The sequence below is a fragment of the Pseudoliparis swirei genome, chromosome 7 (assembly GCF_029220125.1).
Source record: "Pseudoliparis swirei isolate HS2019 ecotype Mariana Trench chromosome 7, NWPU_hadal_v1, whole genome shotgun sequence".
Taxonomy (NCBI): domain Eukaryota; kingdom Metazoa; phylum Chordata; class Actinopteri; order Perciformes; family Liparidae; genus Pseudoliparis; species Pseudoliparis swirei.
The window spans coordinates 18986286-18999756 of record NC_079394.1 but is presented as its reverse complement, the minus strand read 5'-3'; the positions used below and the strand labels follow the sequence as shown (position 1 = coordinate 18999756).

Sequence of the window (13471 nt, the reverse complement as noted above, 5' to 3'; positions counted from 1 at the left end):
TTTACTGTGACAATGGGACATACAAATAATCATCCTCTTTGTCCACCAAAAATAAAACATTTCTTTGTACCATTTAATAACTACAATTCTCTAGTAAACTAACTTCAGTGTCAAAGAACTGCAAAACCACTTAGAATAAACCAGTCGTAAGTTCCTGCAGAAAATAGACATTTCTAAATCATATTTGTTCAATGTCTTCAGTAATGCCCTGTTTGTTGGTGTCCATCCCAGCAGGAGCACAGTACTGAACAGTGAACATCACGCAACACGAAAGATATCCAATTGCAACTGTGTGTCCTTGAATGTCCTATATTCATCTTACTACATTATATATTATTTTCAGATATTTATCTTTGTCGTATTGTAGCTTATTGGCTCACACATTTAGTAACAGTTTTTTAATAATAATTATTGTGACAAACAGATTTAAAGGTTGGAAAAGCTTTCCAATGAAATACAAAGAAATGTCTTACATTGTCCTTTAAGCATTTCAGTAGTAATTAATCACCTCTAAAACAATCCTTAAATGTTATTTATTTGCCTTATGTTTGGGCTGGAGCTTGTGTAAGTCAGTACTATATCTCTCAGTCCGGTAAACATCTGACTCAATGGCCTCCTGAGAGGCGTTCAGTGTTACGTATACATTCCCGTTGACCTCCGTGACCTTGTGAATCCTCTGTTTCACCCCCTTGGAGCGCCAGTGTGTTTTCAGGGGTTTGGCTGAAGGATCTTCCACAGCTTGGTAAAGCCCTTCCCCTTCTGCAAGTGTGATCTTGTACTTGTGCCACGGACACACGATACACAGCCGCCCATTAAACTCCTGATGTTGGCACAGCATGAAGGTGATTAGAGTCGCAGCTATAGAGGAAGTCTCATGAGAAAACGTTTAAATATACATATATATTTATATACACATGAAAGCTTGAACAAGGGCATTACAACAAACTTACACAACACAACATTAAATGGCTACTTTACTGCAAAATAAAGAGAATGTATATATCTTACCTCAATGTCTCCATGCTGTAATGCACCACCTGAATCTGTCAGTGGAAAAACAAGTTTCACTATCGGCCTCAGTGTAATGAGCCATTGCAGAAAGTAAATTCCACATTATAAATATAATACAACAATAAATGTCCTCATCTTTTTGAATTTTTCAACAGGAAAACAACTAAAAGTGAGGAAATGCTGTACAATTGTAGCTCCCTGCATTTATCAACACCAACACACAACCAGAGCTTACGGTAGCAGCGTGGGTCCATTGCGTGAAACTTCCCCTGGTGGTACAGAACCAGTATATCTCTGCATCCATTCACTATCTTGGTCACACGCCCGGCCTTGACAATGTCCTCTTTCTTCCCGATGAAGTGGGAGGCAGGTGGAGGTGAGGAGGTGGAGGCAGAGGAAGAGGAAGAGGGAGGGAGAGTAAAGGAAGAGGACTTCTCAGAAGTCTCCTCCTCAGAAGACATGCTGATCAATTCTTACAGCAGGTGTCCTGGGAAAGAATAAGAATATAGTTTATAATAATTATTATTAGTAAAATAGTTGTGAGGACATGATTATTGGCAAAATAATCTTTAATTTTTATTTATATTAAAATAATAATTATTAATAATAATCTTTTTTATTTTTTTGTTTTCTATTAATGCACTGATGTGCACCGCTACTGTGATCCTGAAATGTTCCCACTGTGGGAATAATAAAGGAATATCTAATCTAATCTAAAATAGATAGTAATGAAAACAGTTTTTATTCAAAAAAACTATTGGATTTAGTTCACTTGTGATATATGATATTCCTTTATTTGTCCCACAGTGGGGAAATGTAAAAAATCACAGCAGCGGTGCACATCAGCGCATCAATGAAAATAAATATAAAATACTAAAAACTAAATACTAATACTAAATATACAGGGGGAAAATAAAATAAAGTAAAGTGCTGAGTAAAGTAAAGTGCAGAGTTTGCCAGGATCTCCAGCGATCTACTGCAGTGTGTTGTGCAGCCTGACAGCAGCAGGAAGGAAGGACTAGTGGTTCCTCTCTCTCAGACACCGGGGAGGAATCAGCCGGTGGCTGAAGGAGCTGTGCAGAGCTGCTAGAGTGTCATGCATGGGGTGGGAGGCGTGGTTCATTAGGGACGAGAGCTTTGCCATCATCCTCCCCTCCCCCACCACCTCCACAGCATCCAGAGGACACCCAGCACGCTGCTGGCCTTCTTTATCAGCTTGTTCAGCCTCTTCCTGTCAGCCGCTGCCATGCTGCTGCTCCAGAAGACCACTCCATAAAAGATGGCTGATGCCACCAGAGTCAAAGAAGGTCTTCAGGAGTGCTCCCTTGTACTTGCAATACAATTCATATGAAAATAACAATAACCAGGTTTTGTTTTTGTCCAAATAATATCTCTGTCACTGCACCAGGTTTAGATGCTGACCTTTAAATCCCAATCGGTGATAAACTGAAAGACAGAACATATAAAATGTTGCTGAAAGGTGTTCCAGATGTTTTGAGCATCGGCTTCTATCCTTTCCTCCATTTTTATTGGAGGATGTAGTGATTGAGAGGAAACAAGAGTCAGATTCGGTGTAACAGAGAGGGGGGAGAAAGAGAAATACCAGGATTTGTTTAGTGTCCAGAAACAGACTGGTTTAGCAATCTCTATCTCCCTCCCTAGTCTACTTTTTTTTAATCATGAAAGCTGGTATTTTCGAAAAAAATTCTTTAAGTGATACAAAATTTGGCACGTACTTAATGTGGTGTATAGCTAACGCACATAATCACCATCAAGGCCATAACAGAATGGAGAAATCAACAAACCATCAGCAATACATAAGTAGTTCCTGTTCATTGCGGCTTCTTGGAGTTACTAATTAAGTACTGATTAAATGCAAGGCAAAGTTAAATCTGCCTACCGTGTACATTTTCCAGTTTACATCTCTGACACCTCGACTGTCTGCAGTCACAGTTGGTTGCTGTGGCAGCCCTCCTCGCTGGGTGGGTCTGGCAGCCTGGATCCTGATGGATTCGTTTATTTGAACGTATATCAAGGTACACAATGCAAACCAAACGTAGTCAGCATTTCAAGGGAGCCATGTGTCAAGCAAAAGCAGAGCTAATGTTGTGTGTTACGTTCAATGTTGTCCCCAGTGAAACAAGGTCTGATAAAAGGGATCCCATGAAGTCCTTCCCCTTTGTGACTTAACACTTTACTTCCACCAGAGATCGAGTGTACGAAGAATACAATATACAAGTGTGCAAGTATGCATTTGCTGCTGAAGTATAGGCTTTAATATACAGTTACGGTAGGCCTATACAGTTTACCAATATACTGTATAGCATTGCCGCAGGGACCCATGAGGGTAAATGATGAAGATAATACAACAAATAAAACTGTAATTAAACAATACTTATGTGAGTGTCGTACTATCTATATATTTATAACCAAATTTCCACCTTAAAAACATGTTGTATTGTAATGTTCAGAGCATGGGTGTAGCCATGTTGTTTAGCATTATACATTATTGTAGCTTAAACATTTTCAAAATATCTCAATAGATAACAATAATCCACGTGTTGTGTCGTTAATACATCCAGAAAATAAGTGTTTATTTGCATTGCTCAGCTTGTTGTAAAACCAGCGAGGCAAATATTCTAATGGTTCAGTCTGAGAAGGCTTTTTGTTTTAGCAGGTTTGTTGTGGGCATTAAGCCCTCTGAGGATTATCTCTCTTTCATGCTGAAGTGAGCGTTATTTGACTGACTGTCTTTCTTAATTTCGGCATTTAAATCATATAACGTCTGCCCCCGTGGGTTTGCTTTCACACCTGTCTGTGCAGGTGAGCTCTGAACCCGCATCAACCCGTTTTCGTCGCTATGGAGACTTACGTTTGTGTACGGAAATAGTGATACTACTCACGCTAACTTTCGGGAAATGAATGCATGTTGTCAGTTCGTGCTCGTTCAGATGCACCGTAGTGTTCACTCATTTGTCAACATATGGTTGCTTCAGAGTCTGGAGGTAATCAGGTACGTTTAATTTTTTCTTGCCATTTGGAGAAACTTATCAGCTTTAAGTTTCTCGTTTCAAACATAACTATTTTTGAAGCACAGGCACTTCATTAACTAGTTTAATAATGTAGTATGTGCATTTTATTTGAGCACAATTTTAAAAAACTGCATTATCTTTTTCCTTTTCTTTTGAGGTTTGGGCTTGTTGTTGTAACAAACCGGCCCTGTTATGGACAGAGATCAATAACCCACTACCCCTGGACTTCATCGCTTTATGGCTAGGATGGCCTTAAGTGTAATGTGTACTGCTCTGCCGGTTGTCTTTTTGTAATATGATTTGCAGAATTAACACTAGCTGACACTCAAATCCCAACAAATGTTTGCTGTAAGGATTGTGACACAACCCAAAGGAATTATAGACCTCAAGGACAGGGATGCATTGGCGCATTGGAATTCATAAACACAGCAATGCACAGCTCTCTAATCTAATGCATGCATATGAAGAGGATCGCATTCAAGTGACATATGGCAGGTCTATCGCTGCTGCCAGCTAATCTACTTTTGAAGCAGAGGAAAGCAACAGTTGCATGGCTGTGCTTGCTATATTTAACATATTTGCTGAGGCACATAAATGTGTGACATGGTTGCACTGTGCTGCTGTCGTGGCTCCATACAGACAAAGTGTCAAATGTCAGCATCATACCAGGGTTGTGTGCTTTGCTTGACACCACAACTGTGCAGCGTAGTAGTAAAGACGCAGTAACCGACCAGACCATTGGCCATCAGTCTATGACAGGAGTCAGGCGATTCAAGTTTGTAGTTGTTGGGAGTTTCTTTCTGTATGTTGAGCCTGTTGTCATATAATTACTCGAGTTGAAGTCTGCTGTCACTTCTTCCATGCCTTTTGATTTGTGCGACCAAGAGACTAAAGCAACATGTCTGCCACGACCAGGGTATGAGTGGAGAAAAGTAAAAGAAAAAGAGAGAGAAAAGGAAGGTGAGGAAATGCCACTTTGCCTGTATGAGTGTCTGAGGGCTGTCGGGTTACAGAGTCACTATGCCAGGTAATTTCACTTGCTAAATATTCAAACTCAGAATTTTCCTGAACTCTTCTCAAACCATCTAGCTTCCTCTGTTTCCTCTGCTTCAGGTTTACTTCGGGGGGTGTTCATCGTGCAGCCCACCTTTCGGTGCTTACTATGGAGGACTATCCTATTCTGGGAATCCGTTCTATGGAGGACAGGACTCGGCTCTTCCATCTGGTCCAAATGGTCAAAGTTCTTGACCTTGAATATGAAGATGACGATACAGATCACGATGCTGAGTGTGTTGATGGTGATAAAGGCTACCCTGGAGCAGAGAGGAGCTTTTATGGTTGTGTGGATCCTGATGACGATGTCTGTGATGATGACAATGAGAAGGCTGCTGCTGTGAGTAAGCGAAATGCAACACATGTGTCCTCGCCACCGGACATTCACAGGCGGCTTGATTGCAATTGTGAAACCATGGATCATCATCTAAAGCTATTTTCTTGTCTAGAAGATACTGTTCATGTCTGCGCAAGTCGTTATAGAAATAATGTAGCAGATCAGGGCAAAGAATCAGCCATACCTGTGCAGCTTGACACTGTAAGTGGCTGCAAAGGGAAAAACAACCACAGGCCGGATTTCCATAGTAGTTTTAGCAACAAACTGCTTGGGCACAAAGTTAGAAAAGGAATTTCTAGGAAGGAAAAACTCTTTTGCAAAATAAACAGTAACATGGCTACTGAACACATGGCTAAGCCAACACCTGTTTATGAATCGAAGAGAACAGCTGGCTACAACTATGGACTACCACTGAGTTCCCCTCCTGCTCCAAACAAAAAGTAAGTGGCGGTGGTTTGTGTTGCATTCTTTATGTGGCTGTGGCTCTTCTTTTGCATATGAGCATTGTTTCCTTTGCACATGATCTTTAATTTTGTGTGCGCGTGTGTGTGCAGGCAACCAGGCGGGCAACGGATCAGTGTGTGTCTGAGGAAAAGACCTCTGATGCACACAGAGTGCAGAAGAGGAGAGGCAGATGTTGTAACAACTCCGAGTGGAGAGTGTGTGATCGTCCATGAAAGTAAAGAGGCTGTGGATCTCTCACAGTACACACTACAGGTAGATAATGTGTTGAGAGGAGACACTGATATATTAATGTTTTCTGTCTGAAACTGTGTTTTTACAATAACAGGTACAACTGAAGATATAAGTGTCTCTAAATAAACACACATTGTCGTCAAACTGTGATGATGAGTGGCGATCATCAGGATTTCTATCTGGCTTGACTTAGATTTTCCATTTGAGTAAAAAAAAGAGATGTGGGCTCAGTTTAGCAGCATGAAGTATTTTTGTTGATGCATGAAGTTTTCTGAATTGTGTGTAGGGTCACCTTGACATAGCATCTCACTGTTGTTTAGTTTATTTAATGCCTTGTCCCTCTGTCTCTTGTCCCTGCAGCACAGGTTCTACTTTGACCAGGTTTTTGGGGAGGAGAGCTCCAACGAAGAGGTGTATCAAAGAACAGCATATCCTCTGGTGCAGCACATGCTCAATGGGTAGGTTACTATGGATCTAAAATGATCCAAATTAGTCAATTCTGGGCCTTGACGTAAATGTTTTTTAGCGTTGTGTTTTTACGAATCAGTGCTCTCTAGCTATCTTTATTTGTTTGTATTATTTGTTCTGTGTGTGTGTCCATAGAGGCAAGGCCACCTGCTTTGCATTTGGCCAAACAGGTGCGGGGAAGACTCACACCATGCTGGGTTCTCCTTTGAGACCAGGGTTGTATGCACTGGCAGTCCTGGACATCTTTGCGTACCTCTCCACCACTCCCATGCACTCACCCTTGTTGGTGTATGTGAGTTTCTTTGAGATCTACTGTGGTCAGCTGTATGACCTGTTGGACCACAGAAAAAGGTGTGTGTTGTGTTAAAAGAACGTAATAATGTTTGAGTTGGAGTTGCTTTTGAAGAAAGATGAAAAGATAACCAGCTAGCAATTGATCAAAAACAGATGTCATATTTTTTCCATAGACATGATACCTTTTTGGTAAAATCACCTTCAAAGTAAACTTTTTCTTATTAGTTGGATGTATGAGAACCCTTGATTTTCTGATTCTTTTATTTCTTTTTCCTCTTCTTCCTTCATTAGATTGTTTGCCAGGGAGGATGGACAAAAGGTGGTCCACATTGTTGGGCTGCGTGATATCAGAGTGGACTCAGTCAGATCACTATTGGAGGTTTCCCCCTTTCAAATATCCTCATGTCCATAGTGTGTAGTCAAGCGCTGGATTACTAAATGTAATATAATATGCATACCTATGTTTTCATTAGTGTATAATCACCTGAGACTAGGAATCATTGTGTTTTTGTTAGCTTGCGTTAGATGTAAGTTTAACTGAACTTACAGTTCATCCCTACAGTTCATATATATATATATATATAGGGATCAGATCCTCTTCCCGGAGTCCGCCGAGTTGCACCGCCATGTTTCTGTAATAGCCCGGAATAGACAAACCCAACAACATCCTTTTGTTTTCTAGTCGAATGGCATTGAAAGATTTTGGTCCTATCACCACAGTCTTGAAAAGGACGGAGTATTCAGTTTGATGCATTTTGCAACCAATGCCACTAGATGCCAACAAATCCCACACACTGTGCCTTTTAAGTCTATTTTGTTGTCACAAAAAACACTCTACTTAACTAGAAGTTTTCTTGTTGGGTAATATTTCAATTAAGGTACTAAGAAATCTGCTGGTGCATCCACGAGGATGTGAAAAACAACCCGAGGTGCTAGCTAAAATTGATAAAGAACTTAAAAGCATATATATTTACTGTTGTATTTCACTAAATATTGCCATTATTTCCTTATTTAATGATCTCTCTCTTTCCCATGTCTCCCTTCTGCATTCTTCATTGTCTTTTACAAAGGTGATTTCACGGGGTACAGAAGAGCGCACACAAGGAATGAGTGGCGTGAATCCCCTCTCCTCTCGTTCCCATGCCTTGCTTCAGATTCAGCTGAGAGATACAAACCAGCAGATTGCTGGTAGGTGAGTGACAACATGTGTTTATTCTATTGTAGGCGTATTATACACTTTCTGACTTAAAGCATTACTCGGGTTATTGTAGATCAGGTATGGCCAGTAGTATTGGTGTGAAATGACTGAACTAAGAAAGGTGTTTGTGCTGGTAGAATGTGGTTTGTGGACCTAGCAGGAAGTGAGAGGGCATCAGATACCAAAGAACCAAATAGGCAGAGTCGTATGGAGGGAGCTGAGATCAACCAGAGTCTGTTGGCTGTAAGTTACACGCACGCACACACACACACACACATACACACACACAAACACACACACTCACACTCTCTCGCAGGGAAATCACACATAAAGTCAAAGACATTGAAAAAGGATTTCACATATTTTCTCGTTGTTGTTTTCTCAGCTTAAAGAGTGTATCCGGTCCCTTGATCAAGAGCAGTCGCACACACCTTTCAGACAAAGCAAACTCACTCAGGTACTAAATCTTGTGCCACTTGCTGATTTTGATTGGTTCTTGTGGTGTGTGTGTGTGTATGTGTGTAACAATGTGTATTAATATCATGCTTGATGTTTTTGTCCAGTCCATCAATAAACTCTTGTGTTTTTTGGACTACATTTCTTCCTTTCTAGGTTTTGAAAGACTCGTTTGTTGGAGACTCAATGACATGCATGATTGCCAACATTTCACCTGGTCACTTGGCAACTGAGCACACACTAAATACCCTGAGATACGCCGACCGGTAAGTGTGTATAATTCGTTTGCATCGGATATTTGTTGCTGGAAATGTGTTGTTGTTGTTGTTTTTCTTAGATCCTTAATGGCTTTCATTCATCCTATTTTAAAATGTGGAAACTTAAAATAGTATAATCTTTTAAATACAAAGTTTTTTTCTTCATCTCGGTCACATTGTTTACAACTTATACAGTCCTTTTTTTCTTTTTTCTTTTTGATAGTGTCAGGGTTGGTAGAGATAAACATCAGTGATTGCTATTTGAAATGTTATACATCTTCTTGATTTGTTTATAGGGTGAAGGAGTTGAAGGGACAAATAGGGCTGAGAGGTGGAAGAAGAAACAAGACAATACACGACTCCCCCAAACAAAACCTGTCCAACAGCAGCAGCAGCAGTAGCAGCCGAGGCAACATTGTTGGCACAAGAGGGAAAAGTCCTACTAAAAAGCCAAAGTTAGGGCAACAAAGAGAGGATTTTGGTTTCACCACACCTACCACGAGATTAACCACGGGGGGTTCAATTATCTGCTCCATACCCAAAAACAGCAGATGGGGAGAGGAAACAAATCCAAGCACAAGAAAGGGGATCGGACTTGAACACATTACACCAGTCAGAGGTTTGGGTATAGGTGATACTAGGAAGAGAACAGGTGGGAGGGAAGGTAGAATAAGAAAAGGGTATGGAGTAACTGACAGTGAATTCAACCACAGAGAAAAAGAGAATCAGAAAAGCACTTTGAAAGAGGGAAGAAAAGAGGAGAGAAGATGGATAGAGCAGGAAAGACAAGTGGAAAGTAGTAGAGACACAAGTAGTGAAGTAGAAAGGTCACATAAAAGAGATGTACAAAAAGATGATGAAAGGAATAAGGAGAGGGAGAGGCATCTTAGACAGTATCATCAGCAGCTGCAGCAGTTTATGCCTTCATCAGCTTCTTCATCTGTCCATCTCTTCTCACCCTCTACATGTCTCTCTTTTTCTTCTTCCATCCAGACCTCTCTCTCTTCTTCTGTCCCTCCATCTTCCAGTTCTTCTCTCCAAAACACTTCCTGCTCCTCCGTTTCTGACTGTATACAGCATGGTTTGGGAGAGAATTTAGATGCATGCAGAGCTAGGGTTGACGTTAGGGCTGATAACAACAGTAACAAGTTGTCGTTCTTCCCCCGTGGAGACATTTGCTTACGAACTGAAACCTCTCCAAGCTACAGTAAACATAAGGATGAGATTGGTCACGGTGGCTCAGGTGGTGTTAGTGAAAAGTGGACGATATCTAGGGAGGGAGGAGAAGCAATATTTGGACAAGACAGAGGTACACATGAGAAGAAGTCACATAAGGAAACAGGGGAAGGAGATGTAAGAGTAAGGAGGGAAGAGTGGAGGCCAGCTGGGATGGAAGGAGGAAAAGAAAGGGGGTGGGCTACAACATCAGAGACAGAGCATGTGAACAGGATGACAGGGGCAATACCAGCTGATGTAGAGCCCTTAGTTGTGTATAACTGTGTCTCAGAAGACAGCAGATATGCGGGTGGGGAAGAAACAGATACCTCTGATGACCCACGTGATGGAGTGTGGAGTACTGAAGAGCGAGAAGAAGTTGATGGCTATGGTTTACTGTCCAACCACAGCGGCATTGACAGCAACAGCCTCTTTAACCACCCTCCTGCTGAGTCATCCCATCAACGAGCTCCAGCTGAACGACCCCTCTCCCCAGCCTGTGAACACGCCACCCTGACCCCTAATAAACTCAGTGATCTCACCCGTAAGTTTAAACATACCAGATACCCCTCAAACATCGCACCTCTGCCATTGAAAAATGCTCAAAGGGAAATGCCACCAAGCAGCTATAAAGAGAAGCAACCAGGGTTTGCTGCTCTCGTCAATAGAACACACTTTTCAAATTCTCATTGGGCCATACTGCCTCTCACTACTCCCATCACACGCAGTGGTTGTAAAATACCTGCGAAATCCCTTAACATATTATCTGAAAGTCCAGCTTACCCAATGGAACACAGCCATCCAGAGGTTAGAGCCAAAGGGTCTGTTTTGCCTCATGAGGTGACGGCAGATTCTCTCAGTTACATCATAGACCCCATTAGCATCTCCCTGCTTCAAGGGGACCGACAGACCGCCACAGCCCCGTTTCTCCAAGGGGAACAGAAAAAAACCTCATTGTGTCCGCTTGAAATTGAAAGAGCAGGGGAAATTGTCGTGGACGAGGACGTGGAATTTCGCTTGTCTTTTTTGGAGCTGCCAAAGTCAAAGACTGCCTGCCCTCTCATCTCTGACACCATGACAGCTGCAAATTACACTGAGCAAATAAAAGGCATGTATACACATGTGACCATTGTGGAAGAGGTAGATGTGAGTTCTGTGTGTGTTTGTGAGTGGACTAACTAGTGCTTAAGAAATAAAATGTGAATTTGTTTTCTCTTCTAAATCTTTTCCAGGTATGATGAAGCCTCCTATCCCTGAGGTTATCCTGGTCTCTCTCCGGGACCAAGAGAACAATCAGAAACCCCAAACTACACCAGCTATTGAGGTCCTGGGCTACATACCTCCTACATCCCCACTTAAAACCTCTACATGTGGTTCTACAGAAACTTCTATCATGCATTCCATCTCATCCTCTGCCCAGCCATCTGGAAACACTAGTTCACCCAACTCACACAATCTAATGACATATTCTGGTGCCACCCATGTGCCACCAGAATATTCACGCTATATGCTCAGCAAGCTTGCTTTTTCCATTTCAACACCACAGTCAGACAGTGTTTTGGGCCAGTTGAACACAGTGCCAAAGCAATGTCATACAGGACATTCAAATCATCCGACCAATACAAACATCTCACTCCAAAAGAACTGTCAAGAGACCGCCAGCAATTACACAATTACACCCATCACCAATCTGTCTACATTGGAAGATTTGGACCCCAGGCAGTAAGTACCTGCAATCTCACAATGTTGTTTCCACAATCATTCTAAAGGGGCGTTTGAGAAGCCAGAGCACATGATACTGAGACATCGCTAGGATTAATCCAACCACAAATAATGATAATACTAAACTGTGTTACGGTGATATTGAATTCATACAGAAATCATACACCCTTTGGTGACAAATTTAGAAAACCTGTGGTGTATTTTGGGGTTATTAGCTTCAATAAAACCTTATTTTTTTCTAATCCAATCCAACTTTAGGTGGTGTGTTGTGCAGGCGCATTTGGAGCAGCTAGAAGAGATGGAGGCTTTATGTTGTAAAGAGGGGACTCTTCTGTGCCAGCAACCTGATATGGTCAGAATGAATCAAAGCCACATTTGTTAGTTCATTTATTTTTGTAAACTAGATTTTAAAATGTATTTAATTTGTCCCCACTTTCCATCTGGTTGTCTCTCAACAGGCATTTGGAGAGTATGTGCACAAACTGGTGGATATCATGGAGAGAAAGGCCCGCTGTGTCCAGAGCATGATAGCTCAGCTGCAGCCATACCTTAAGCCGAGTAATACTAACCAGCCACACAACGGGGAAGAAGATCATCAGTATTCAACTAATCTAATTAATTAAGTTGATAAGCAATAAGAGAATATTTGTATTTGTATGTGTCGCCTACACCTTAAAGAAATGGCAGGTATGCAAAGCTGTGACGTTTATAAGTGCACAATATATTTTTCACTGACAACACTATATACAATATCTGACTGTCAATATTAGTATTGCTATTTTTTCCTCTTCGATCCTCAGATAATTTATTAGTATTAGATTATGATATTCTTACATATTTAGTTTTTGAATAATAATTTATCAGGTTCATTTTAAAATGGAGATGTGGAAACTTCGATCAGTGTTATTTAAGAAAGCAAGTTCTAAGTTTGAATTGCTGCTATTTATGTAGCCTACTTTTCATTTAACCTAATCCAACAGGTTTATTCTTTTCCAAACCCATTCTTGGAACAATCTTGGCATTTTCTCCTTGTATCAGACTGATAATAATGTATCTGCTTTGCTCTTTCCTTTTCTTGGTCTTAAAAAAGTACTGATCTTGAGTTGTCCCCCCATGAAAACAGAGCACATGATAACATTCTGTTGAAACTTGAGCTCAGGTTGTCTACTGAACTATTTACTGAGTGACAAGTGTAATGCTATTTTATTTCATGTTTAGAAATCATATGCTTTTTGTTTTCTAAAGTAATTGGATATTTGGTGTCTTATTTGTTTTTCAGCTCAGGCGTTGAGGGTATTTGTTTTTGGAACAAAGTTCTAAGAGTTTAAGATTGAATAATAATGATACAACGTTGCCTAAATGTGTCTGTGTTGTGAATTATTTATATCAGGAAGTGGTGATTTGATGATTATTTTCTGAGTGGGGCAGTGTAGAAATGTTGTTTTTACCTTGTCTATTTGCCTATTCAAATAGCCTTTCATTATGAAAATGTATATATTCCATGAAGAGCAGAGATAAGAGTAAATGGGTAAACATAATTTTAATATGAGATGCAAGCTTATAAAGACAATGCGAATTCAGTGGGTCACATCTAGTATTACACCATCATCGAAGAAACCTACTCGACCTGTTTTGGATCAAGAAAAGAAGAACGATATTTATTTTTAAACTCCGTCTCGGATACATTGAATCATCGCCACACGGAGGCTGTATCTGATCTCACTGGATCCTA

General features: G+C 40.8%; 2 protein-coding genes across 5 annotated transcripts; one reads left to right on the top strand and one right to left on the bottom strand.

Annotated features, from left to right (window-relative positions):
* Nucleotides 1-59: 59 nt before the first annotated feature.
* LOC130196911 (Rieske domain-containing protein-like) lies at nt 60-3120 on the bottom strand. Of its 3 annotated transcripts, none has more exons than XM_056419321.1 (4): nt 2912-3120; nt 1247-1498; nt 1009-1043; nt 60-871 (listed from the first exon to the last, which is right to left on the bottom strand). In XM_056419321.1, the coding sequence occupies exons 2-4, from the start codon at nt 1470-1472 to the stop codon at nt 530-532; spliced, it is 603 nt and encodes a 200-aa protein (XP_056275296.1). In that variant the 5' UTR covers nt 1473-1498; nt 2912-3120; the 3' UTR covers nt 60-529. The 3 variants fall into 3 exon arrangements, with proteins under 3 accessions (XP_056275296.1, XP_056275298.1, XP_056275297.1); XM_056419323.1 differs by having other exon boundaries at nt 1247-1358; XM_056419322.1 differs by having other exon boundaries at nt 60-820; nt 2912-3119.
* Nucleotides 3121-5502: 2382 nt separating this feature from the next.
* On the top strand, nt 5503-13093 carry LOC130196855 (uncharacterized). 2 transcript variants are annotated; one of them, XM_056419240.1, is made up of 13 exons: nt 5503-5873; nt 5988-6150; nt 6490-6587; nt 6733-6948; nt 7183-7270; nt 7962-8083; nt 8227-8332; nt 8475-8546; nt 8702-8811; nt 9099-11125; nt 11250-11739; nt 11998-12091; nt 12198-13093. In XM_056419240.1, exons 1-13 carry the CDS (start codon nt 5512-5514, stop codon nt 12360-12362), a joined length of 4113 nt encoding a protein of 1370 aa, XP_056275215.1. In that variant the 5' UTR covers nt 5503-5511; the 3' UTR covers nt 12363-13093. The 2 variants fall into 2 exon arrangements, with proteins under 2 accessions (XP_056275215.1, XP_056275216.1); XM_056419241.1 differs by having other exon boundaries at nt 11998-12116; nt 12198-12374.
* Nucleotides 13094-13471: the final 378 nt, after the last annotated feature.